This window comes from Haplochromis burtoni, unplaced genomic scaffold (genome assembly GCF_018398535.1).
Source record: "Haplochromis burtoni strain Fernald_Lab_line unplaced genomic scaffold, NCSU_Asbu1 Contig_326, whole genome shotgun sequence".
Taxonomy (NCBI): domain Eukaryota; kingdom Metazoa; phylum Chordata; class Actinopteri; order Cichliformes; family Cichlidae; genus Haplochromis; species Haplochromis burtoni.
In genome coordinates this window covers 42,955-70,844 of record NW_024582687.1, presented here as the reverse complement: position 1 = coordinate 70,844, position 27,890 = coordinate 42,955, and the positions used below count along the sequence as shown (strand labels likewise).

General features: G+C 41.2%; 2 protein-coding genes across 3 annotated transcripts; one reads left to right on the top strand and one right to left on the bottom strand.

Annotated features, from left to right (window-relative positions):
• The first annotated feature begins 627 nt into the window (after positions 1-627).
• Positions 628-12,773, top strand: tnfsf10 (TNF superfamily member 10). 2 transcript variants are annotated; one of them, XM_005941926.3, is made up of 6 exons: positions 630-850; positions 1,833-1,958; positions 6,110-6,167; positions 6,281-6,376; positions 6,880-7,121; positions 9,364-12,773. In XM_005941926.3, the coding sequence occupies exons 1-6, from the start codon at positions 743-745 to the stop codon at positions 9,571-9,573; spliced, it is 840 nt and encodes a 279-aa protein (XP_005941988.1). In that variant the 5' UTR covers positions 630-742; the 3' UTR covers positions 9,574-12,773. The 2 variants fall into 2 exon arrangements, with proteins under 2 accessions (XP_042084421.1, XP_005941988.1); XM_042228487.1 differs by lacking the exon at positions 6,281-6,376 and having other exon boundaries at positions 628-850.
• Positions 12,774-15,332: 2,559 nt separating this feature from the next.
• On the bottom strand, positions 15,333-24,122 carry msl2b (MSL complex subunit 2b). Its single transcript, XM_005941927.3, has 3 exons — positions 22,804-24,122; positions 19,130-20,496; positions 15,333-18,290 (listed from the first exon to the last, which is right to left on the bottom strand). The coding sequence occupies exons 1-3, from the start codon at positions 22,943-22,945 to the stop codon at positions 17,991-17,993; spliced, it is 1,809 nt and encodes a 602-aa protein (XP_005941989.1). The 5' UTR covers positions 22,946-24,122; the 3' UTR covers positions 15,333-17,990.
• Between the last annotated feature and the right edge of the window lie 3,768 nt (positions 24,123-27,890).

Below are 27,890 nucleotides of genomic sequence, written 5' to 3'. Positions count from 1 at the left end.
TTAATACACTTTATTCATTCATACAGTTAGATACCATTTGTTATGTAAGGCATGACTGCTGAATTAATGCTCTTCCTCTTCCTTATGGAAAGAAACACAGCTTATTAACAGCTTATTAACTTGACACCAGGCAGCAGGAAAAACTTGAAACTAGAAAAAGTTAATCTCCAAATCAAAACAGTTAAGTGGGCGATACACACATATGACCCCTTACATCTGAACTGAAGATACAATTCATTTAGGATACTAATGATAAACACAGCTGTTCCATTGTTGCCCTGGACCACAAATTCATAAAGATTTAATACAAGTGGTGAAATCATTCGTTTAGATTAGCCTCCACAAACTCTCTATGCAAGTCCTGTGCATTCCAAAATCCAACTGCTGAGCTATTCTGAGCATGTTTCAGAACATGATCTCCGGTCATGTCAAAGGCATTTTTCTCACAGTAAAACTTGGAGCAGAGATCTATAGCAACGATATGAGACTTCATAATAAACTAGACGGCTATCTGTGTTTTTTCAGCGCAGAAATGAAACAATAATCCCTGCAGCACAAATCTCAAAGAGGGAAAAGCTCTTGTTCTTCAGGCCCGGCCCCGCCTCCTCCTCCTCCTCCTCCTGCTTGCAGGGGACAGAGAGGGTAGAAGTTAAGCAGTCAGCTCTCTGCCATTGTTCTTGTTCTGGACGTCTGCGAACGGGACGGGTGGCGCTGGTCGGGTACCGGACGGCAGTCTGTCGTTATGACGGGCTCCGGTCCGAAGCTCGGGGTCCTGCTGCTGGTGGCGGTTCTGCTGCAGACTGTGGTCGTCACCATCACCGTGCTGCACTTCACAACGGCTCTCAACTCGGTAAGGAAGAATTTAAAGTTCGGACAGAGGAGTAAGGGACGCGCGGAGGCTTTTACGCATGGCCGTGCTTTGCGCACAGCGAGGCGGGGGCAAAGTTGATGCAGCCGCGTTTTACTTCATTTTGCTGCTGACTTAATTAGAGTTTTAATGCGCAGTTCAGCGGTGACAAGTTCTGGAGCAAACCACTTTAATTAGTTTTGCGCTCTGGTGTTGCTGCTGCGCTCCAAAGAACATATAGCCCACTTTTAATTTCTTTTTCTTTTTTTCTTTTCTTTTACACATTTTAATGCAGGTCACTTATGCTGCTCTGGAGTTAGGTTTGCACAATGCAATGTCACGCAAACATACACACCTTGTTTTTCTCTGCAGCTGCAAACGTAGAACAGAGAACAAGGAAGTTAAAAAGAAAAGCAGCAGGAGAGGTGGCCTGCAGATCATTTTACGATCATCTGTGAGTGTCAGCAAGAGTTTGTACAGACCTATGCGCCTGAATTTTTGTGAGTGTGACTATGCTGCCCTGACTGTACTTTTGTTGAAGTACATCTGAGAGTCCTCTGCTCAGATGGATTCAGTCCAGTACAACTCTCAGCCTTTGTTTACAGTAATCAATCATTAACCCAGAGATGAGATGCAGCAGCGATATGTGGAAAATGAAACTTAAACACATGACAAGGAAGGAAAGGGATGCATGCCAGGAAATTATGATGACTCAGGTTCTAAAGCCAACTCTTTAGACAGTAATTGTTTTAGTGTGGACAATGGGCATTTTTCTACAAAAAAAGAGCAAGAAAAATTGGTGCAATTAAGTTAACATCAGCATGTAAAATTATGTTTTTAAAGCGAACAGACCTTGAAAACAACTTTTGGTTTTGCAAAATGAAACCACAGAGACCGTCAGGTGTGTCAGGAATGTTTGATGGGAAAATGAAGAGACATTGCTCCACTTGTTCAATGCTATACTTCATACCGTCACTATTCACAGATAAAGGAGACTTTTGCCAGGAGCAGTGTCTCCTGTCTGACGGGCACTGACCTGCAGAGCATCACGGATGTGCGAGGAGATCTATGCTGGCAGGTCACTCAGCAGGTTCACCTCCTCATCGAGAAGGTACAGTATCACGAGGAATTATTGCCTACTTTTACCCCCCAGAACTTAACTGACCTATAAAATCCACAAACTGTATGTAAACAATGAATGCAGCCACTGTGGCATTACTTTGAAATTAAATTAAAACTGTGAAAGAAATCAGGGTGCTTACTTTAAAGCTACAGTCTAAATTAATAGGGAGAAAGCGTCTTAACTTTAAGCTGTCAGTGGGATGTAAAAACATGTAGAGAATAAGCAGCAAATCTGATAAAACCCTCTTATAATGTTTGGCTACTTTGCCCCGAAATGAGGTTTAACACTGAAACCTCTTAGGGGATCATTTTGACCTCATCCTGCAGGAATACCAGTGATGGCAAATAAGCATTTCTTAAGTTCATTTTCATTGAAATGTTCAAATGTTGTTACACATTGGACAAAACAGTATTTAAGATGAAATATTGAGGGTTTTGCTTGTTATACAAATAACTAACTTCACTAATAAACAAGCAACACAACAGCTAACACATCTAAATAATTTCATTATTGTAGAAGAAGAACGTCACTGAAACGTCTAAGAGAAATGGCGTTAGTTATGCTAAAATAAACAGGGTATAAACACAGTGCGCTCATTGTAAAAACATTTTAAATCTAAACCTCAAAGTGGGTTTCAAAGTAATATAAACATTTTAACAGATTCATTATTGTAGACGTTTGACACACACTCCAGAGCCCCACACTGACTACACGATGAGTAAACCAGTATTAGTCATGAAATGTTATCATTCGTTCATTAGAGTGCCGACACAAACAGCAACTCAACATATGCTGAATACGCGCCATGTTTATGCACACTATGGATACAGGAAGCCAAGAAAAAGTTAGAATACACTTAAATACATCTTTATATTTAACCAATAGAGAGCTGTGTCTGCTACCACACAGCAGAAACCGCCTCTCCTATTCACATGCACAGCAACTTGATTGGCTTTTAACTTGCTGCTCTGAATATAATGCCTCTGACGTCACCTGATTCTTTCTAAAACCCTCTTCTGAAGCCTCAGTGATAGCATTTTGGCTGATGCCATGCTGTTCTTGTTGTTGCTGCATCCATAGACTGTTTAGTTGTAACCTACAGACACATATATCAGATAATTAGTACTTAGAAACAGTGATAAAATACCAAAGAAGAGACAAAGACTTCCTGGAAAAGCTGCTGGTATCCAGAATCCACATATTAGCAGAGAGCTACAGGCTACCTGACACTCATCAGACGCACAGCCCTAACTTTAAGCCTGGATAAACTTCAAATAATTCAGGTCTCATACAGCTACTATGAAGGGTTCAATGAGTCACTAGAATAAAAACAGTTTTCAGTAAACCTGTTTAAATCTGAAGGTGTACATGTTAAACCTGGGAGTTACTGGGGGGACTGACTCACTTTAGGAGCCTCAAGTGGTCAGTAGAGCAGCGGTCCCCAACCCCCGGGCCTCGGACCGGTACCGGTCCATGAGTCGTTTGGTACCGGGCCGCGAGAGTTGAGGCTCAGGTGTGAAATGTATAGTTTTCAGGGTTTTTATCGGTTTTCAGCGTTATTTTGTTATCGTTTTTATCGTTTACTCGGTTTTCCTGGGTCTTTTCACCTGTGTTATGAATAAATTTTCTTTTTTTCGGTACCGGTACTAGTTTTATTTTGTTGTATTTATCCGCGACACCTTAAAGGCCGGTCCATGAAAATATTGTCGGGCATAAACCGGTCCGTGGCGTAAAAAAGGTTGGGGACCGCTGCATTAGAGGCTCTGCAGCTTCTGGCAGCTCAGAGTTGCTTTCATGTCTCAGCTGCAGAGTTTTTCCGCTTGGTAAAATCTGAAAATGAGCTGTGCATATCGGTTTCAGCCGATCTCTATTAATGACTCGAATGATTTGGCCAGCTGCTGAGATTTCAAAACTTAATTTCTTCTCCTTCACTGCACTGCATCAAAAACTCCCCACCCACAGGGCTTTGGAGACATTGCTAACCTCCTACACTCCTCCCAGCTGCAAAGTCTGAAAAATGCTTACAAAGCAAATGCTGAAGAAGGTTTATTGTTATTTTTTATTCCGCGGTCCCTTATTTAATTGAACTCCGCACAGCTGGAGTTCAATTAAATTTCAAGCAAAGAAAATTTCAAGCAAAGTTTTACTCTTGATGATAAACACAAGAGGGGCGCCACGGGAGAGCAGGAGTACGACTAAAAAAAACAAGGCTTCTGTTTAACAGGGCTCCATTGTTATCCTAAAACTATTAATTTATTGTTTTCCATGGGATTCATTGGCAGAAAGAAAAATGTAGAATAAAGGCAGCTTTATCTCTTAAACTCAAAGAGGGGTCATTATTATTATCATTATTAGGGGCTTCCTGTGGATATTCGCTGAAGAAAGAAAAACTGAAATGATCCAAATCACTGCCTGCGGATGCACAATGAACTCCTTCATAGCTGGAGATGTGATGTGATCCTGTGTGGTTTAATCAGCACAGGAATGCATTCACCTGCCCTGCACTGACACACACACACACACACACACACACACACACACACACACACACACACACACACACACACACACACACACACAGCAAACATATTCATTTTCTTTTGCTTGCTATTTGTGCACATTGTTTGTTTTCGTTCCCTTCTCTCCTCCTCTGACTTTGCTGCTCTGCTAAATACTTCGAGTTGGATTTTTTCCGATTCTGCTGGTTGATTAAATTTAGTTCAGAACATAAACAACACAGAGACGGTCTGATCCAGGACGTTGGTTCGGGTTTTAGCATTTCCTCTAAAAACACACTCAACAGGCAGGTGAATGGTAGAAACCTAAAAAACACCCATAGCTGCAGATGTGTTGGTGTAAAGTTTTACAGCGTCAATTAAACCTAATTTAATCATTTTATTGTACTCACTGGCCACTTTGTTAGGTACACCTGTTGAGCTGCTTGTTAACAAAGATATCTAGTCAGCCAATCACATGGCAGCAACTCAGTGCATTTAGACATGCAGACAAAGTTCAACCTGATCATCAGAATGGGGAAAAAGGTGATTTAAGTGACTTTGAAAGGTTGTTGGTGCCAGACAAGCTGATCTGAGTGTCTCAGAAACTGCTGACCTGCTGGGATTTTCCCACACAGTCATCTCTTTGGTTTACAGACACTTGTCTGAAAAAGAGGAAATATCCAGTGACCGTGAGTTCTCTGGATGAAAATGCGTCATTGATGCCAGATTGAACTGATAGGAAGGCGATAGTAACAAACCACTCGTTACAACCAAGGTATGAAGAAGAGCTTCTCTGAACACGGAACATGTCAAAACTTGAAGCAGATGAGCAGCAGACGACTCTCCTGTCCGCCTGGTGTGATGAGTCTTAGTTCCTACAAATGTGCTAGCACCAATATCGGCAGGATTTTTCCACTAAGCAGCATTATTTGCATAAAAAAAGACACCTTAAGACAATTGATCCTGTAGGAGAAAATATTTCCGTTTGAACCAAAGCAATGAACCGGCTGACCAGCCGTTTGTCAGACTGACAACCCGCTATTAGTATTCCCGTGCTGAAACTATCCGGTGACATCTTGTTTTTAAAGTATGCATGAATCTCTAATCTCCGATGATTAACTCATCTTTTTTGGGAATATTTGAATAAGTTACCTGTTGTTATCTTCTGATCTTCTCTTTGACAGCTAAATAATCATTAAATGATGTCTTATCTCTTTTCTCAGATTCTTTCAGAAAGCCTCTTCTTTTTTTTCTTTTAAAACACATTTCTGCAGCTGAGCTAAACTGTCCAGAACCATTATTTAGAAAATGGTTTTAGTTGGTTTGGCAGTAGTTTCCAATTAATTGGCAAAAGAAATGAAAAACACGAGGAAATTGGAGACGGGTCGTTTCCAGGAAAGAATCCGTTGCCAACGTTAACACGAAGACTTCTTTTTTTATTCAAAGGAGCAAGTCTCTGATCTGATCTGATCTGATGTCAGCACATTTACAGGGTCAAAGTTAGATAAGACGCTGCTTGGCAGGTCTGCGGTATGAGCTGATGGCCCCGCTCGGCAGATAAAGTGGCAAAAGGTTATTACTATGTTTAATGTTACAGACATATTACTCAAAAATCTTACTTCACCACTGTTTTTCCTACAGTCATTGTCTCAGCAGAGACAGAGGCAGAGGCTGAGGCAGAATTCGTCGGAAGTGAAAGGTGAGAAAGCAAAACCGAAACATGCAAACATCTGACCTATGACCTACTAAATACTGATCTATCCTCTGATCGGACTTTTCTGGGTGCATTTTCCATCCTTTCCTTCACGTTAGATGAAGTCTCCCAGGTGCTGCTCTCTCTCTCTCGCCCCAAAGTTGCCGCTCATGTCACGGGCAGCTATGTCCCCAAACTGGAGCGAGCAGGAGGAGGTGAGTGCTGCTGAAAGTGGCCGCTAGGCGGATTGCGTTAGAGCAAAATTTAAACAGCATGCACAGAGTGACCTTTCAATTTAAAGGCAATGTCTGTATTTTATTCTTGGACTCTACTAGCGTAGCTTTGCATGAGTTACACTTCAAAATAAGCCAGATCCCCTGTCTTAAACAAGCTGTTTGCCCTTTAAGCCAACTTTCTTCTTATTGAATGCCCCTCATTAACAAAATTTGGACAGCAGTTGGGTGCGGCTTCTGGGCCTAAGATGACCACATTAGGGATATCCCCTCTCACCGACATCATAGAGATTTATGAGTAGAACAAACTCCCAAAACTGAGAGTTTTTGGCTCAGAATGATTACTTTCACATATCCTGACCTCGTTATTAGGAGTCTTTAAAACAAACTGTTGAACTCCACCACCCTTAAAATGAAGTTTTAGCTGTCATCACATGTGATTGCATAACAAAATCTGATGTTGTCCACTTGCCTTACTTCCTCAGCTCCAGTCTTTGCTGGGCGGCGCGTTTATGGCCAGAAGATCTCATGGTGGGAGGGCCGTAAGGGGCTGGCCTTCCTCCAGGACGTCCAGCTGGTGGATGGGGAGCTGGTGGTGTCGCAGCCGGGCCTCTACTACGTCTACGCCCAGACTTACTTCAGACACAGCCACCTGGGGGAGGATGGCGAGGACAGCGAGGAGGTGGAGGATAGGGGGAAACCTCTGCTGCAGTACATCTATAAGAAGGTGAGAGACACATTCATAAACTAACTTATCACTTTTTGTTCTTTCACTCGTCTAGTGTTGTAAAAATTTGGTTTGACCTGTACTCATGCATCAGTCTAATTATTCATTTTGGCGATAAAACAAAACTCCTTCTGCATGAATTAAATCCAGCTTGTCTTGACCTATCTGCACATTTATTTGCAATCTTTTAGTGTTTGTTGCACAGAACATCGCAGACTGTTGAGTCACTGGGGCGGGGGGGTGGGGGGGGGGGGTGTTAGGATGGTGTCTGACTAGTAAAATATGATGACTAATAAGCATTCAGACAGAATTGCTGTAAATATCGAGTAACCTTTGGCTTCTGCTTTGTCAGCTAAAACTTCAATTAAAGGGGACATATTTTACCCGTAAAAATGAAAAAGAGCCATTTTCTAGCATTATGCTTGTGTATTAATGGGCATTCAAATCCATTGTGCTTTTTATTTTTGGATCAGAAATGAATTAAAATAAAAATGTCAAAAATGGAGCCCACTGGGGCATCCAGTCTGGTTGATCAGGATGTAATAGTTGGGATTGTGTCGCAAGTTTTAAAGCTGATGAGTTCATGGGAGTGTTTGTTCAAACTGTTAATTTCTGCCAATTCAGACCCCTGAATCATTGTTCGGAGATTTTGGAGTCCTTCTGAAGAAGACATTACAGATGGCCTAGGGCTGTGCGATATGACCAAAACCTCATATCCCGATATAAGACATCTATCGCCCGATAACGATATAAATCACAAAAATGTAACATTTTTGTAAATTCTGTGAATCTCGGGCAGCTCGACTTGCGTGAAGTGTTTCCAGCTGCGCGTTGTGTACCTGGAGTTGAGTGTTTTAACCGATACATGAAACTATACATTTTTAGACGTAAGTTGTAACGGCCGCCGTTTTATTTGTGAGTATTTATTTATTACACGACGTGCTGCGGGGAACTGCCTGTTCTAACGTTTGAGTCTAAGGTTTACTTTTTAGCACCTGCGGCTCTTTTTTACTTCTCATCTGTAAATGATCTGCTCTTTCACGTGATTCAGTTTATTTTGAAAAGTCTCAACAGGATCTTGAGCTTTATTGTGAAAGGTTTATGTGGAACATAAACAAGCAGACACGCGATGGTGTTACCCTCGGCATAAAAACAGGTGCTTGTCCATCTGTAGTGTGGTTATATTAAATATAAGAGAAATAGAGAACTTTAAGAAATTAATATAGCCACTACAGTGACCATCAAAACCATGAAAAAATATTGCCGTAAAGAGTTTATTTTGCGACACCACGAAACAAACGATAGCGTAAAATGAAACGATAGACGTTTTTATATCGTCATCCGATATATATCGTTATATCGAACAGCCCTAAGATGGCCTGTCATAACAAACCAAATTAAGGAGGTTGAGCCGAGGATCTGCACCGATGCTTCTCCGTTATTTATGACAACAATCTTTCTTGTAGTGACTGTGGAGACTGTGCAAGTGGAAAAACATGCTGAACTTATTGTCACAATTTTTTAAGGCATCCCGGGCCGTGTGCCATCTGTTTGTAAATGGATGTTTTATTAAATGTGACTGTTGGACTTCACTAGTTTAACAGTGGTCATGCTTGATGTTTGCAGGTATGTGACAGTAACCAGTCACTCACCAGGCAAGCTGCAGCTGATTAGCATTAGCCAAATTAGCTGCCTCAACTATCACCTGACCAACTTCCACTTGATTTTTTTGCTGAACGACCAAGCGAAAACCTCTGGTGCTGATATGATACTGTGTAGTACAGGCCATCAAAGAAGTCTGTGTTAAAGCTTTTCTGAGTAATAGTCTTGTTTTATATTAGCGAGCATTTAGAAACCAGCCACCGAAGGGCCATATGCCAGTGTACTCATGGAGCACATGGATTGGATTCTTCTTTGTCTTTTGCTTTGTTTTTCTGAGCCCAGATTATAATTGAAATTAATTTGTTTTGTCCTGCAAAAGACAGATTCTTGGACCAGAGTATGATTGAGAAACTTGTAAACATCTCCCAAGAAAGCTTTTGTTTAAGACAAAATTTAGGAGTTTTTTGATCATAAGCAGTGACAGCTCGCTGACAGCTGATTGGTTGCTTCTCTTCTCTGTGGTTGAGACTCAAACATGAAATCAAAATTTGTAATTCCTGCCTTCACGCCACCTTTGAAGCACTCTTTCTTTAGCACTTCTAACATATCGCATTTCTCTCACCTGCTCTTCTCCCAACAGATGAGCTCATACCCGGCTCCCATCCTGCTGATGAAAACAAGCCGCACTTCCTGCTGGTCCCGAGGTTCCCAGTACTCTCTGCACTCCGCCCACCAGGGGGGGCTGTTCCCGCTCACTACCGGCGACCGCCTGTTCGTCACGGTGACAAATGCATCTGCTGTGGACATGGACGAGGAGACCAGCTTCTTCGGTGCATTTCTGATCAGCTAGAGTAGCAGGTCTTGGACTGGGCATCTCGGGTTTTACCTGGTGAAATAGCTTAATGATGCTACCGTGCTGTAATGATGAGCGTGGTAGCATCTAGACTTCTCCTAGAGTTCAAAACTATAAAAGTCAAGGAGAAGTCAAACAACCTTTACGACACTGGTTCTCTGAGGGGAGAAGACACTGATGTGGCTGTGCATGAGTGCTTATCAAACCAAACAGACTTTTGTATTCGAGTGTCTTAAAGTAAGTGTGGACTGGACTTTCCAGGGGTGTAGTTTTTTTTTTACAAACATCTCTTTAAGGCGGAAGTACAGTTTTTAAGGATATTTAGGCCCAAAAGCAATTTTAATATCCAACTAGGCATCTAATGCCTAATTCATAGCTCTGGACCCAATATCCAACCTAGATCTTCAGCAAAATATAGACTACTTGTTGCACAAACTGTTTAATTTCTTGTTGTGTCATCTACAATCTGTGTGGAGAGCAAAAGGAGGATTCAATTTGCTAAAATGCAATCTAGAAAGGAGTTCCTAAACTAATCCACGGGCTACACCGGAATACCCCCCAAATTACGCGTCTCCAGAGGCTTAAACAACAGACTAGCTGAAGTCTTGGATAGGTAGGTCTCAATGTCACACTGAGATGCAAACCTGCAGATCAACTCTTACAGCCTACTACACACCCTGAGGCAAATGTAATGTAGGGCATGCGTTTTAAACTGCTTCAGCCTAGCTACAGTTGCTCCACACCTGCAAGCCACTTTGTAGCCCACCTTCACCTACCGCCTCTTTTTCTTTTCTTCTCTGCAGGGTCTTGCTGCTGCTGCAGGGGTCCCAGAGCAGAGTCATGTAGCCAAAAGTAAATTAGTGCAGATGTTTTGCCATAGTGGTCTTGCCTGGGGTAGACAATTTGGCTGTGAAGTGGCTGTGCAACACAAATATCCACAGGAAAGTTTGCCAAAGACCGAGAGTTTGTCAAACTTTTATTCTTTGTTCTTATTCTTCTTTAACCCCTGAAGCAGTCGTGCCTAAAACCACCAAAAGTTGGAACCATTGAAACTGCCTGTGTTGCCTGAACAGGCTTCCACTTCCAGGGGGCTAGCACAAAGAATCAGAGCTTTAACGCTTATATCCAAGCCTATGACTAATTTAGAAACACTAAGAAAATTGTACGTCTTTGGACTGAGGGAACAAACTGGACCACCTGGAGAAAAGCCCATGGAGGCACAGGAAGAACACAAAAGCTCCACATAAAAGGCCCACCTGGCCACAAAGTTTAAACCAAGGAACCATCTTGCTTTGAGGGGACAGTGCTCCCCACCAGGCCTGGATACACCAATCACAAATAAACAAAAGCAATACCAGCTGCAGTTGTTCTCAGTTCTGCCATTAAGAAATGTTTGTATAAAAGTCATTTGAGTCCACACAGAAATTTTAGGTGTATTCCTGTTTAGAGATGTAAATGCTGTGCTATATTTTTTTATTTTTATAATAATCATTTAAGTATTGAGTTCGTGAACCCTTTGTTCTTGATATTCCCCCAGTCAGAGTACAAACATGTGGGTAAAAGTATAAACCTTAGAGACAATTTACTGCCTTTCAGATATACTTAATATACCGACCCATCATGTTGACAACCATATTGGGACTATGAAATAGGGCTGCTTACAGTCTCGCTTTTTTCTGTCAGACTTCAGCATTTTGGCTCGTCAACTCCAACCTTTCTCCAAGAGGTGCATTAAATGCTCCCTTGCAGTTGGTATTCATGCTATGTTGGATTAACTGCAGATGTGACTTTCAGACTCGGGAAAATGGTCTGCATCTAAACAGCAGAAATATGTTGTTTTCATGTCTGTGTAGCTCTGCTGCTTTCCACATTGTTGTAGTGAACAACACAGCAGATGCCTTCCAAGGTAATTCAAATTAAAAAGCTGTTTTCACACATGCTCTGCAGCCCCGAACCTTAGTAGACATGACCAGACAGAGGTGCATGATGGAAAACAAATGTTTGAGGCAATCAAATAGGACCGTAGCCTGATTTAACCTTCCAGATCTCTCGTATTAGGTCCCAGTGATTTGTGAGAGCAGAGCAGCTATTGTTTGGTACAGCACTAATGATTCAGAAAAGAAGAAATTCAACTGTTGACAAATGTCTTCACTCAGTCTTTCAAAATAATAAAGCGTGAGAACAGAATATATAACAAATAAGGTGACCAGGTTTTTCCTGTCTGCTAGCTGTCAGTAAAAACTGGCGGCCAAGTGATTTCAAAATTTATGCGATGGGAATCAAACCAGTGCACTCCCCAACAAGTTCCAGGTCACGTCTACTGTCCTGCCAAGGAAATGTTTGTTTTCATGTGAAACTAGAGAATCAAACAAACCACACAAACAGCTTTTTTCCTCCAGTTTTTGCTTGTTTAAAGCAGCTGGCCTCAAATTTCATTCTGAGTGGAATAAAATATAAAATCTTAATTCTAATTTAAGGTGCAGAAAACCTGGAGAAGTTGCTATAGTTAACATCATCATCATCTGCTAATGGCGTGAATGTAAACCCCCTCCAAATATTTACCATTACCACAAAAATGATCAGCTCGATGCTGCTGAACACGACACTACACCTGGTAATGTAACTTTAAGCAACGAATACTTTTAATCTGGTTATGAATTCAATCTCAAGTATCCCCATTAAAGGTATTTTGTTGTATTCACTGATGGATGCAGCAAGATTTAGTTGAGTTTAACGTGACATAAAAAGACATGAATGCAACATTCACTGTATTACTTATGTAAATAAATACAAAGCACAATCATTTCTCGTACGTTGTGTTTAAGAACGCGTGTTTGAACTTTTGTAAAGGTGGTTGTTTAAGTTTTGTCAAGTCATGTTATGCTCCGGACCAGCTTTGGTGTAAAAATGTGGTTTCACATTTGTGTTTTGGGTTAATTATTTATGAAGTGGATCTACTACAAAACAGTCCATGCTATTTTTCCCTTTCACTCCCGATCAGACTGGGAAGCTGATGTGAATTAAGCCAGTACCTTAAATTCAGCCCTCTTTGTCCACTTCAGTTTATTTGCCAGACATCAACGGACACTCATCAGGTTATTAAGAATTTAATTCTTTGCCAGATAATTAAATGTGAATGTAAATAATCCAATTTTTGTGGGTGTAAATATGTGAAATAAAGATTCAATAAAAAAGCTCTTTGGATTTTTGTCCATTGTCTTATGTGAGAGACAGTTGCACTGGAGACGAGGGTGAAGTCCAAGCTCTAATCAAAAGCTGAGGTTGGCAAACTCTGTGAGTCCAGAAAGTCAGCTCTTAAGGATATAATAAGAAATTCTAGGAAACATCTGCTGAATGGACCAGTATTTATATTGTGCCTTTCTTCTCTGAGCAGTCAAAGTGTAAATCATAAATTAATACCACCACGTTTTTGGAAAACTACAAAAGCACACTCAGTAACGTGATGCCAGGCTGCAGCAGCACAGCATGTTCTCTGGTAGCACGAGCAAGCAAGCGGGTCGCAGAAATCATGGAAGAAGAAGCCTGGGATTAGGAGATTTTTCTTTCTCTAAAGGCCTGCAAACCAAATAAGCTGAGTCACTTTAATCCTCCTCAAAGTTTGAAGGGTTGCTGTTTGTTTGTGGTTATAAATTAGGGGCATGAAATGCTGAAGAGAACGGAAAATTATGCAGTTTAACAAAGAAATGTGAATGCATTAAAGCAGACATCGTAAAAAGAAAAAGAAGACAAAAAAAAGAAAATACCGTTAGCATTTAACAATTATACAAGAAAAGAAAAATATATGTAATAATACACTATGTGTAATTAAGGAATTAATTTTTAGGGAAAAAACAAATAAGCCGCTGAATAAATAAGAAAAAGGTGTGATTGTGTGTTATTTGTGATCTACGGGGGGTTAAAATCCTTAAAATCACAGATCTATGTGATTTATATGATTTAAATTTGCAAAACTTTTTTAAACGTGGGCACAAATCATACCTCATGTGAAATACCTGGGGTTATAAATTACATTTTAAATTTAAATAGATGACAAGTGCCAGGTTTTTTTCTCCAAATAAGAAACACGAAAGCAGCATCGAAGAGCCCGATATCAGACAGTCATCAAATCATGCCTCGGGTCTAAAAGCAGGCAAACATAAGAGAATAGAACAATGAATCAGGGCTTCTGAATAGAATAGGATAGAATAGAATAGAATAGAATAGAATAGCCTTTATTGTGATTGTACATGTACAACAAAATTATGGGTGCTTAACACCAACTGTGCAGGAGTAAATTATCAATAGTAAGATAGCAGGAATAAATATCAAACAGAGGAAATATGTACAATCAAGAGAAATATATACAAAACAAGAGAAGGGGGGGGGGGGGGGGGGGGGGGGTCAGACTGATGGTGCAGTTTGATGGTGAGGATGTCTGCAATGGTGGTGTTGAACATTAAGCCATAGCTCACGAAGACCATCCTCACGTAGCTCTTTCTGTTCTCCAGATGGATCTGCAGGGCGATGTGATGACATCCTCTGTGGACCGATCTGTAAGCAAACTGGTGGGGGTCGAGGGAGGCGGTAGACAGGCTCTGATGTGCTGAGACACTTTGTGCTAGAAAGGCTTCATGACTACAGACACGAGGGCTATGGTGCTATAGAAAATGAGGCTGTCTATGCCAATTTTTTGGGGGGTGGGAATAGTGGTGGAAGCCTTCCGAAAGGTGGGAATGGTGGCATAAGTCAGAGAGAGGTTGAACAGCCTGGTGAGCATCCCTGCAGGTTGGTCTGGGCAAGCTTTTACCACAGCCTCGGGGATGCCATCAGCGCAGGCTCGTGGGGTTTACCGCCCTCAGTCTGCTCCTGACTGAGGGGGGGTGGCTTAAACTGAGCAAAGACGGTGTTGAGCTCCCCTTCGAGTTTGAGGCTGCTGTCTGGGGTTGGGGGTTCGGTGAGAGCTTGGATGTAAAGCACTTCATTTATATTCAGCTGTTCAATATCAATCAATGAATAGAGACCAAATCATTAAGGAATCTCAGAATTAAAGGAACAAGACACACGAATTTACAAATAAAATGTAAATCTATAAAGTTAGTGCATCTTTTAAAATACATTCATTTAATATGAAAATATAAGATTTTGATGTTTGTCAGTAGTTTCACCAATTACATTAATACAGATTTTAATTTGAAATTGATGTAATTTTGCTTTTCGATTGCTGTGATGACGTACGTGTCTGTTTGTCTTATTTTTGTAAATGTTTTATTATTAGAAAGAAAGAAATTGTTACTGATTATCATTATTATAATTTTTCCTTTTTACAAGACATATTATTCAGAAGAGGCATGGCACAAAAGCATCTGAAAAAGAATTAAATAAAGGTATGATAAATAACTATTCTGTTACAAATAGAATTAAAAACATGGAGACAGATTTTTTAAGTAATGCAGAAGAAGATGGAAACAAACCAAGTATATCAGACATCATGTTTAATAATTAAGCTAAAAAATGATTGGTAAGATTTTGGCAAATGGGATGGATTCTTCTGACAATATTTATAACTATTTTAACATTTTGCACAAACTTATTTGCCTTAGAGAATAAATAATTAGAAATTAATCCAGAAACTACTTATAATTGTAATAATATAGAAGGAACTGGGACAAAATCTATTGATTACCTATATTTTTATTCATGTCAATTTTAAAAGAAGTTAAATCTAATGAAAAGTTTCCATTTTGTAGAGTTTTTAGGTTTGTAATAGAAGTATTTAACAAGCTTTGGTAAATAGCAGAACATATTATATTGGAGACTTGTTCTCACTCGACTGACAGTTGTAAACATGATCCACAAAAATGCGAATATTGAGATATGAAAGATTACTGAGAAAGGATGTAAACATCTGGATAAAGAACAGAAATTGCAATTAATAATTTCTACACACACACATATGTAGTGTGTGATTGTTTAACTTCTAGGCAATAAAAGTTCTTTAAAATCACATTTTGGGGATATGTTGACAACCTTTTTAAATTCTCTTTTAAATAATTTTTACTAGTGATTCTATAAAGGCATTTGTTTAGTAAATTTGAGGAATGATAATACGGTTCATTTTGAAAATGCTTTAAACTCGTGTAATAAGAAGAATGCTACCAAGTAGCAACACTTGCTTCTAAACTAGACTTTGTGGATGGCAGTTAAATTGTTTTTAAATTTTTAATTACATTAAAGTCTTCCATTAAAGATTTCCTGATATCCAGTCAATTCTTTATGAGCTGTGTAGAATATAAACCTTGACATGAATAAAATCTGGGATTTTATTTATTTTTCACGACATTTTTTATCAGGAAGTTTTACAAGAAAATTTCTAAGGTTGTTTATTTAAGTTTATTTTAACCCTGTAATGTGACAACACAAAGTCACTTTATTGCACTATTTGTTATTTATGTATAACGTCAAGATATTTACATTGATTTCAGATTTGTTTTGACAATATTAGACAAAATAAACGTAGTTGTTCTCTCATATTCTTTTACGTACTACATTCTACTCATTAAGCTATTTGTTCTACATTTGTTGTGTTCAAGCTGATTTTTGACTGTTGTAACAAAAGAATATCCAAACCTTTGGACAAGTTGATCTTATCTTACTTAGAATTGATACTTCTCTGCAAATCACGTAGCAGAATAAACCACTGGTAACCTAAACATTACTGATATAAAATTACGTGAAGAGAGCATTGCCACGTTTTAGAGAACTGGATTGTTCCCACAGTCACAATTAAAGCCAAGTTTCATTGAATCAAAATCATTCCTGTGGGTCTAAATTTATAAAATGTGCTTGCTGTTTTAACCTTTACATCAAAAAGGTTTATTACTACAAAGGCATTTACAGTTACATCTGTAGTCCAGTCAAAGTGGCTCAAAACTGCTTTCTAGCCAAGGCATGTTGCTGGTGCCAAATAATTACTGCAGCATTAGGTCCAACACTGCCCTCTACTGCCTAACTTCGGCAGTGCCGACAGATCAATAAATACTTTCAACATGCTTAATCTCAGTGATAAAGGGTAGAAACAAATAACCACACAACACTTTGTAAGTTTCTGATTTTCTTTCTTTTTTGTGGAAATATGTTACAGTTATATTACAGGTATTTAAATGCCCAGAGGGAGAACAAAAACCTTTTTGGAGACACCAGAAACTAACGCTAAGAAGAGGACGACGACAAGAACTTAACCGGAAACAAACTGGTGCCCAACACGTAACCTCTACGTTAGGAGACGTCCAATAAATACTGCAAATGTTGTTAACGCATTTTTATTTAAAAGAAAACAAAACAAGACAAGGAAAACAGGTGTGCTCTCCTCCTTTTGAGTCCTTTGTAGTATTTAGCAGCAAGTGTGTAGCTTCCAGAAACCAAAAAAAACTTGTGGAAAAGCAGTGCACAGGGCCTGCAATCAACCAGAGTTTTTATACACAAGTAAGAACAACAACAAAACATTTAAAAAAAAAAAAAGTGGGATAAGTGCTGAAGTTTTACCATCTTCCTGCCTCAAAACTCACCAAATCATCCAACCTTCCCCAAGCTTCAGGATCTTTAAACATTCAAAAGACGTAATCAAAACTCGGCTGGTGGTTTTAATCATTTTTATTCCTTACGTATAAGAGCTTTTATTTCTGGTGGTTTACAAAATCTACTTTTACCAGTGCGAAAACATTCTGGTTGAATGCAGACATCTCCCCGCTTTACATCGGCTTCCATTGGATTTAAAGTAACTTATAAAATATATCATAAAACGTCTTCTTAAATGGAAACCGATAAGTCCATGTACAAAAGGTTCTCTCTTATATATAAATTACACCAGTCTCTGATGAAGGTGGTGGTGACGATGTCTCCATTCCTGCTAGTAAGGTTCATCTTCAAATAAAACCCTCCCATACACACTCACATGCTCAACGCACACACACACAGACATGGACACACAGACACATACACACACGCTGAGAGCCGTGTGACCGTGGTCAGCACGCCCGACTTAGCTACACAACATGCTCTACATATTACCCATAGTAGAGAAGAAAACAACAACAAAATAAACCCCTCTATACCCACTGAAATGAAATCTCTGCACATACAGTAACGCTACATCTCCTCTTTCTTCTTCTCTTCTCTGTATGCAAGACCACAAGCATGGTGCAGTTTCGGGCGTTTGGATGGAGGGCGCCTCCTCAGCTTCAGCTGGTGACCCTCGCTGCCGCCTGTCACTGTAGCTGCCTTTGTTCTGGCTCCGCCGCTGTACGAACCGATGGGTGACGCCACCCAGCAGGGTGAGGGAGGGGCGGCGGTGGTGGTGGTAGGGGTGGGGGAATGTGTGTGACTACTGACCGCGGAAGGGGAGGGGGGGCCGGACCTCAACAGTCAAACCGCATCTCCAGCGAATCGTCATAGCCCCGGTTGTCGTGCCCCGCCCCAGATAGGAAGGCGGCTGTGACAGGCGCCCCCGTGGCTGTGGTGACGTTGAGGAGGGTGTTGCCCGGGGAGCTGGTGGCCGGGCTGCGCAGGGCCGCTGCGGCGATACTGGTGAGGTTGATGCCCAGCGTGAGCCGGGTCTGCTCCAGAGCTTTCTCTGGCACGGCGAAGGCCTCCAGCTTCTTCTCGCCATTGGCCATGTACGAGTTCTGGCAGCCGCGGCAGATGCAGTCCAGGCAAGCCTGAGAACAACGAATGGGATCAATAACACTTAACAAAGAACAACAACATAATAGATGATGTTTGGGTTATAGCTTTATTGGTCTTCTGGTTCACTTCGACATTATGTTTTTGTTTCTTAACGAACTTTGGAAACCACCTTTAAAGTTTCAAATATGAATAAAGGTATTATTAAAAAGTAAATATTAAGTTTAATTTGCCTTCTAACAGTTTTCAAGACATCTCATCACTTCTACACACTTCAAAATGATTGCCTGTTGTGTAATCTGCATATAAAAGATGGATGTAGCCACTGTGATGTCATCCATGGATGGGTGAAGTCCAGTAATGAAGCCTCAAGTTAAGCATTTATGGCATAATGATCAGCTGGTGACATTCGAGTACATGCCTATTGACCGACAGCATGTCAGCAAACCTGAGATAAGCCTACTTTCTGATTGTAACAATGATCATAATTTACAATACGGACTTAATGTTTTATTCAATATGACCATAAACTAGTGACCGAGCCCATAAAGTCATCAAGAAAGTGTTTACTGAAGGCACAGAAAAGGGGAACTGAGGGCTGGAGTCACTCCCTCTTGTCCATTAAGAAAAAAAGTGCAGTTTTCAGTGGCTATGTCCACCTTACAGTTGAGAGCAGCTATTACCACTCAACACACAACTTACAGAAAACCAAAAGCCGTCCATTGCTTTGATTTGAATTTACAGTTTAATATGATTATTTTCATACAGAGATGCCAGTTTCTTACTTCAATACAATGCAATTAGTTTCAATTTGATGTGATAACAAACAGAAGGGATTTTATTAGTGTATGGATGGTGTGTGGAGCATTCTCACCTTGCGGTTTGAGTAACAGGGGCAGCGTTGCCCCCTACAGGTCAACACTGAGGGGTTCTGGGTAGCCCGGCCGCACTTGCAGCCCTTCTTCTCCACAGGCTTCTTGTACAGTGGCTTCGAGGGGCTGGGTGGGTGTGTGAGGGGGTGAGCGTGAGGGTGAGGGGGTACTCTGTCACGGGGCTGCGTGCGGGGTTTGGGGGCCCCTTGCCTGGCCTTGGTGTACGACTTCTTGGCGGCACCATGGTGCTCCACAGTCTTTTTCAGAGCCTTGTTGGGGACAAGTACAGTCTTACCCACCTTTGGGGTGCTGCCATTAGGTACCGGGGCTAGGTGGGGGTGAGGCGTTGCTGCAGGGAACTTAGGTTCCTGTTTGGTGGTGGCACCAGGGTTGGGGTGGTGGGGGGAACTGTTGGCACCAATGGGGGGCCCTCGTAGGAGGCTGGAAATAGGGAGGGGCTGCACCTTCTCGCTGTCGCTTTCTGAGCGGGAGCGTTTGCGGTGGCAGCGAAGCGGTATACGGGGGGTGACTGCAGAGGGCTGAGGAGGGGGCTGCAGTGAGGGCTGCGGGTGTGGTTGGAGGCGACGGGAGCTGTTCTCTGAAGGGAGGGAGGCGATGAGGCGGGATGAGTCTTGGCCTGATGGGCAGTGAGGCCCGTTTCGGCTAGACTGAGGTACAGAGGGGTGGCAGCCTGGCTGAGAGTTGGGCTCAGGTGAAGGGTCAGGGTCAGACTCCGTCTCTAAAGTTCTGAGCACCTCCTCTACACTCAACAGTAGTGGCCCCCCGCCGTGTTTCAGGTCATCCCCGAAAGCGCCGATGTCACAAAGTCCCGTCTCTGAAGTGCCTGTAACACTCATGCACACTGGGATCTCCTCTGAGAAGCTCTCCTGCTTCGTGGTGATGGGGTGCAGTCTGTCTGAGCTGACCAGGCCGTTACAGTCATGCAGTCCGTTAAAGCCCACGGGGCTCGGTTCTTCCACCTTGAGCTCCTTTGTTGCTGGACCGCCATCGGGCTGACCCACCTCAGAGGTCGACACCGTCTGTGACAAACGAACAGAGTCTGAGACATCCTCCGCTTCTGGCTCACTCTCCGCCAATGTCAGGCCCTCATTGAGGATAGCCTGCAGGTCAGGTGAGTCACTGGCAGCGCTGGCTATGTGTGGTGCAAGTGGCGACTGTGTGATGTAGAGACAGAGCTTCCTGTAACAGTGGACGAGCAAAGAGAGCTGCCGGTTTTCCTCGAAGCGGGAATAGTCCTTGCACCAGCTGCAGGACGGCTTCAGCTGCATTCTCTGACCCTTACAGCCTCGACAGACGTAATGCTGACATGACGAGTTGGTGGGAGCGATGGGGTCCTGCAGCAGGTTGCCTGAGCATGAGAGGACAGGGAGGAAAGGTAAAAGAAACATGAATGAAATTGCAGATATCACAGGAACAGGCAGAACAGCCCACATAGATGATTAAGTGGCCATTGCAGGATCCAGAAAAGACAGCATGAATTTTTATTTCTGGTGTAAAATAGGCCTTTGGGGTGTGAATGGGCGAGTAATGATGTCCATGGGGGGGTGTCACTCCACCTCTCAGCTTTGGACACTGGTGGGGCACTAGAAGAAAATGACTGATGGGTTCTCTTCCTTTTATACCGCTGTGCAAACACTAAAAAAACGAATACACTAAATTTGCTAATAGATTTCAAGCAAATTTATGCCTATTTGCACACTTCTGCAAATAACAATAAATACAATAATCAGTATTTATCATAACAAGTTCAAAGTGAGGTTGCAGTTTTTTTGTGTGTTTTTTTAAAATAAATGACACAGCATGTGGTCTGCATATATTTAAGGTAATGAGTCTGCATTACCCTAGTTAATGTTTACGGTCCTTTGATAAAGGTTAAAAGTGTATATTTTCCTTTGGGGATAGCAAAAATGTTTTATATGCATGTAAAATCATGAACATAGCAACACGCCTGGTAATAAAATCCTTAACAAGCCAGCAATCATCATTAACATGAGATAAATTATGGCTTTATTTACAGACGATTGGTTCCTTTTTGCCACAGCTTCCTAAACTGACATGCATTTGTAAACCTGAGCTGTGCTTGGAGGTTTTCCAGAGTGAAAGACAGCCTCTCTTTCAGGGGAGCTTCCTGCTAGAGAGTGCAGCTGCAAAAAGAGGGGGAAGGGATGAAGTTCCATTCACAAGAAACAAGCAGGCCTACACATACGCCTCTGCCTGTTTGACAAATCAAGCATAACTCTATATTTAAAAGTCATAAAGACTATTATAGCCATCCATCACAGAGGACATGGAAGTTTCTCAGTCTTCTTGCAATCACAGCACCATAAATATCACCTTTACGTAAATAAATGCATAAATAATTCATCAGACCATCCATTTACTGAGAACCTGCAAAAACAGCAGCCACAGCTTCCTCTCTATATTGGAAATGGTATATACACTCACTCTGGCCGAAGGGAAATGCAATGCATTTTGTATTGGCGGTGAAAACCCTGTATTAAATATACATTAAAAGGTTGACTTTAATATCCAGCCAAAGAAATGCTCCCTATACTTTTATTAAAGTTCGTTTTAGTTCAGTGAAGTAAACACTATAAGGAGCCGTCTCCTTAAACGACTCCCTTTGCTTTCCTTTCCTAGATAGAGTTGAACATTTCTGTATCTGAGGAGGAGGAGGGTGAGAAAGCAGATTAGGTGCTCAGCATCCAGCATGTGAAGGGGCTGTTATTCAACAGGATGAACCAGAGAAACGCCCAGATGCTGCCAAACAGCACCCAGAAGGGGGTGTGTCAGGATGGGTGTAGCTGTGACTTAAGATGCGTTCATGACACCTCGGAATTTACCATATAAACAACCTTTTGGAGAATACAGCAGTTTAACAATGCAGCTTGATTAAAAAAAAAAATACAAATTTAAAACAGAACCTGTTAGTTATAAAAATAACTAAATGCATAAACAAAAACAAATTATTTAGTCAGTATTGAGGTCACACTCATTCAAAGTTAAAAAGAAAAGGGGGGGAGGTGTCTTTAATTCAAAGGATTTCCTTTAAATGTAAGCAACAGCAAATAAATAGCTAAATGTGAACTAAAATATATCTATAAAATGTTCTTAATGTGTTCATATGGAAAGAAGCATTTAATTTTAACTTAATTTTTTAAGCACTCGCTCTGGGGAGGGGGATTCTGGATTTACTAAACTTACTTAAAAATAAAAACATGTTTGTCTTTTAAGTTAAGCAGATTTCCTAAAACTACGCCCCAGCAAAAAAAATCCAAACAGTAGTTGCCAAATACGTCAGACATAATACTGGCTATAGTTTGATTACCTGGTTTTCATGATCCACAGGAGCCAAAATCGTAAATGCAATTAAATGTGGTTCATTGCCCAGCTCTAAATTTAAGTAAAGTACAAGCACTTCAAGACATATTCAAGTACAACACTTCATATGCGCAACAGCTCAGTTTCCACCATGCTGCTGACTTCTTTGTACTCAGACATTTCCGTCAGTGCTTGAACGCAGCACCATTTAAAGGCTCACTCCCACTGTTAAGACAGCTGACAACGTTACCTATAAAACATCCTCTCAATAATAAACACACACATATACACTGGCTTGCTGTTAAATTAAACTATAATATAAACTCACACTTACCGCAGACCAAGCAGGAGAGGGACTGGCGGAAAAACGGCAGGAGCTTGCAGAGCTCCGCAAGAGCCCGGGGGTCTCGGGGGTCGCACTGCAGCACCGACCGGCTCGCAGACACGAAGAGAGAGGTCGCATTCACCGGGTTCATCTCAGCTGTCTGGGCCCGGCGCTCCAGATGTATTAATACGTTAATAAAAACACACCAAAGTCACACAAGAGGATAAACAAACTACCCGCAGCTCCCGCTTCCCGTGAGATAAAATTACTGTTTTTATCAAGGGAGTCCGGTGGGGGCTTTGAAGGGGGCATATAGGTGGATGTCACGGCTTCAGTTCCCGGTTGCTAGATAAATCCCACATGAAGAGTGAAGATCCAGGTTTAGTCATCCCCAGTCACATCCAATCCATCTTCAATGCGCTGTCTTAGCTTTGAAATCACCGCAGCCTCCGATCGGAGATTTGTTTGCATTAAAATGCAGCTTCATGCGCACCGTTTCGGTTCGTTTCCTTCCCATACGTAATTTAAATTAAGACAAAGCATCGTGAGGCACTCCTTCCGTCGCCAGTGGCCTTTTTAACGCTTCTCACAGACACAGCTGGCTAGCTAACTAGCTAGCAGCTCCGAGATTCAAGCAGGCTACTCTGTGACAAAGTGGCCCGGTTTGCAATCGTACTCCCATGATATCCCCATAGTCCACATGCATGCCTGTCCCGAGTTGAGCTGGTGTCACACAGAGCATCAATTACCCCACACCGGGGCGTCAGTGGCTCCTATTTCCTCACTCGGTGCAGCCCCAGCAGGCTCGTTATGGTTGTGTTATTGTTCGCAGAGATTCACGGCGGCTCGAAAACAAAACAGGCCGCCTCGGCTTCGAAAGCTCCTCCTCGGAGAGAAACGCCGACACCCGCTCCTAGACAGGGGAGCTAGCGTGCGGACGAGCAGATGGTGGCGTCCGAAACAAAAATAATATCGAAGCCGCCGCGGTTCTATCCGTGTGGAGCCGAACAAGCCAGCGGAAGCACCGGGCTCTGGTGACAGTGCTAGCCGTCAGAGCTGCGCCGGGAAGCCGGCTAAAAAAGCAAGGCCGCTCCCCTCTTCGCGGGATTATCGGGAGTCTTTCGTTCTCGTTTCCCTCCTTGGTGGGAATGTGGTGGGAAAAGGGGAGTTTATCAATCCTTCTGGAGCTTTCTTTAGACCTCCCGAATATCAAAGGAGAGAAAAATGATTAATTTCCCTGTTTGTGTACCTTGCTATCGTTAGCCACTGAGTAGTCCTCACACATCCCATCGCGTTTCCTACACATAAACAAGGGGGCGCTGTTTCTCACATCTCGCGAGAACTTGGATAAGGCGGTTCAATTAAAAAAAAGGAAGAGCGGTAGATCTAACATATTGAGATGATTTATTTCACTTTTTAAACATAATAAACGAAAGTTAACCTTCTAGATAGATAGATATTTTATTTTTCAAAGACCACCTTGTTGAAAAAAGCATAACCTATTCTTGGTTTTGATTTAGGAATAGTGACTGATATTTCTGATATTCACATGACGTTTTCATTTCTTCTTTATATCTAAGAAGGCAGTAAGAAAGTCATTAGATTACATTCATTTTTTCTAAACATGACGATGGCAGTGAAAGTGCCCACTTTAAGACTTCACAACTAGACTTAAAATCCAGTGGGCAGCTTTCATCTTCTGTACTCTTTTTGGTACAGTTGGTATGCTGGTATAATGTATGTCACATGTGGAAAAAATGTGCCATTAAAAGACAAAAATCTGAAAGACTATCCTTCCATTGTAAGTGTAAGGCACAGTTTCACAACTGCTGTTAGTGCAGTGACTTCCTATTGAGAAATACTATTACACTTAGTTACATTCAACTGATGACTTCTTCAGTTTCACACTGGGGTCAAACTCTAAATGGACTGGTGACCTGCCCAACGTCTATGCCCTATTATAACTGGGTAGGCTAGTTTAAAAGATGAATAGATTATATTTTTCTACACACACACACAAAAGGAATTTAGCCTAAAATGACTATTTCTATATTATTTTTTAAAATGACATACTATGCTCATTTGAAGCTCCATATTAAATTCTCTATATCTATATCATTGCAATTTATTGCAATTTTGACTTTTAATTTTACTTTGGTATCCACAGTGGTAGCTACGTCACACTTTATTCCTTTGTATTTCCGTGCGTGGTGAGAACTCGGTGCAGTTCAGAGATAAAACCACGGTGTGGTGGTGTTTGAGAACCAGAAGGTTGACCAAAGAAGGGGGAACACGGAAAGAGAGGATATAAATACATACTCACGGAAAAGTCAAACTAGTCTTAAAAAAATGGCAGCCTGTCTGATTGAAACAAGCTGATATCTATCAATGAACTATCCCAGAAATTACCTTCTGTTTCCTCTCTCTTTTTTTTTTCTTTGTCTGCAAGGCTGCTGACCACCAGGGACTTTCCGTTTTGTCTTGTTGAGTTATGCGGAAGATGCATTTTCAACAGCATGCTACCTTACCATCCAGTCACAGCACAAACAGTTGGTCAGCTTTGATAACTGATGGAATTAAAAAAATTTAATTATCAAATAAGTGTTCAGCTTTTTAAATGTAATCACTTTCTGCTCTTTTTCGTTAAGCCTAATAGTGAGCTAAAAATCTTCATTCATTTGACAGCTGGTTAGACAAAACAAAACATTTGAAATCTTAAATAATTAATAATTGGATAATTAATCATGTAATAAAAAAGAATCAACGAATCAGTGATGAAAACCATTGCTGTAGCCGGTCTGTAAGTTTCAAAGTTCTAGTATTCCCGTTTTAAACTGACAAAAAGTGTGAATTTCCGTTTCACTAAGAAGGCCAAACTTAGCATATAGTTTACTGACATGCTCTGACACACTTTTCACGTATGAATAGATCTAAACACAAAGCTGCCAACCAGCCATCAAACGACTTTATTTTCCTTTATAAGGTCAGCCAGCATAAGACATTCTGCTCATAGCTGTATATTGCCTTTGACTACACTTGACAGTGTTGACTGTGAATATGGCTGCATACTCAACCCTGCTCAGAATCCATGACATCTAGGCCTCAGTAGGGCCTCAGAACACAGCTAGAGCCAGGGTAGACCCAGATGTGTCTGTTTTTTGTTGTTTTTTAATTTGTAAGTCTTGATTTTGACATAGTTAGTGAAGTTTACTCTGTGCAGTAGAACAACACGTCGTAGTTGCACATAAAAGATTTCAAAGCCACAATACCTGAAGCTTTTTCAGTCAAAGTCTCATCTTATAGAAACCTTTTAGTTTGTACATACACGGGGTAAAAGGTAAAAGCAGTGTATTGCATAGTGCTTTTCTGCTCAGTCTGAGCACTCAGAGCATGTTATTTACTACACTTTTTGAATTTGTTCAACTTGTGTGGGTTTTATTGAGCAATATAAAGTTCAATAAAAGGTGAAGTTTTAACAGCTGTTCAATGACTTTGCCTGGCTACACAATACATACTCAAACTGCTGTTCCTGCAGTTTCTCAGGCAGAAACCTGTTAAATGTTCCCAGCTCATTCTAAAAGACAAAAGGCGACTGAGCGTTTGCTGTTAGTGCTCCTCGGTTGTGGAATGACCTCATCGGTGTCTTCTTTTTTAGTCACTGCTAAAGACTTGTTTATGTCATAAGGGTTTTTTGAAAATCTATTTTTTATTTTTGACATTGTTAGGGAAAATATTCTAAAACACTTCTTCAGTAAGGACTCAGAGAAGAGAAAGACACAGAATTCTTGCTAGCAAGGGCAGCTCCCTACTGAGAGACTCGCACTAAGAAACTGCCCCAGTCTTTATTTATACTTCTGTGTGTGTGTGTGTCCTGCTGATCAAAGGGTCATGAAAGCACAAAAGGTACATCCTTGGTCAGGAAGAGGGTAATCTCCCCCTCACCCTAGATGGTTCACCCTAGATAACACAGTGAAGAAGTCCAGCAGTTCATCTAGACAAAAAGGCACTTAGACTAAAACAGACATAGCTATGTTAAAACAATAAAACAAGGTACGAACTCTCATGCTCCCAGGACGTGGGGGTGCATTCCTGGAGTGCACACCAAGCCTGCAGCCTGTTAGAGATCACACACAATTGATTATATGCCTCTAAGTATACATGGTTGAATATTTCCTAATACAAATAACTACATGCAGTATTCTACCATATGCAAACTTATATCACTAAAAGATTATACTGACTACTAAATACAATTTTCCATTGACAGACATTCTCAACCAAAGTCCATCTTATTCTTTTAATGTACTGTTTTAAAATGTAGTTAAGTTATTAATCACAGTGGAGTCAAAGCGTGGTTTTGTTCTTTGTCTTATTTTGACCTTACACCTGTGTCTTGCGTGTCCTATCTTTACCCGTATGTAAACTGTTCTAGTTTGTTCTTTTCTTCTCCGTTTCTGGGAAGCACTTTGTACTGCTGTTTCTTTTAATTGTTATATAAATACATTTTGCTATTAGTGTTCAGAAGTGCAAATATATACAAAAGCCTGCTGCTGATAAAGACCATGAGATGTGGAAAAAGCGTGAAAATTAAAGCTATACCTGACACAAGTATAGTTTGAATGTTTCTGATATACACGTGCATTCCATGTGCAAGAGTAATTCCTCTTTTAAGGTTAAACAGTGTCTCATGGAACCATGACTGTTTCCTTTTTTCGTTTATTATGGCAACCGTGGGCGCCACAAATAGCTGGTTAGTCAGTCTCTGAGGGCTATTCTTAGCACGTCTCTGATCATGCCCATGAGTTTGGGTGATTCCCCTGCTGTTTCTCACATGTGGCACCAAGAATAGTTTGTCTATGCTGAAATAATTAATCGAGCATTCATTAAGATAATTTGTGTTGTATTGTTGTATTATTTAAGTCTTTCTGTTTTAACATCACAAACCTGTGCAGCAGCTTTTATGAGTCCACATTCTGTCTACTTGTACAGTTCATAATATCAGCACATGCCTTACAGTGACCACTTGCATGTACTCAGTTTCAGTTCCTTCAGCTTCAAGTGGAGGATCGTCACTGGTGACTGGGCCGTAACCACAG

Bases quoted from the DNA above. Each gene is read 5' to 3' on its own strand.
- msl2b (XM_005941927.3), bottom strand. From the start codon at position 22,945: ATGAACCCGGTGAATGCGACCTCTCTCTTCGTGTCTGCGAGCCGGTCG. The intron at 20,497-22,803 runs GTAAGTGTGAGT...TCTCATGCTCAG, and splicing joins CCTCTCCTGCTTGGTCTGCG to GCAACCTGCTGCAGGACCCC. The intron at 18,291-19,129 runs GTGAGAATGCTC...CGTTGTTCTCAG, and splicing joins CCTGTTACTCAAACCGCAAG to GCTTGCCTGGACTGCATCTG.
- tnfsf10 (XM_005941926.3), top strand. From the start codon at position 743: ATGACGGGCTCCGGTCCGAAGCTCGGGGTCCTGCTGCTGGTGGCGGTT. The intron at 1,959-6,109 runs GTACAGTATCAC...TTTTTCCTACAG, and splicing joins TTCACCTCCTCATCGAGAAG to TCATTGTCTCAGCAGAGACA. The intron at 6,377-6,879 runs GTGAGTGCTGCT...TTACTTCCTCAG, and splicing joins ACTGGAGCGAGCAGGAGGAG to CTCCAGTCTTTGCTGGGCGG.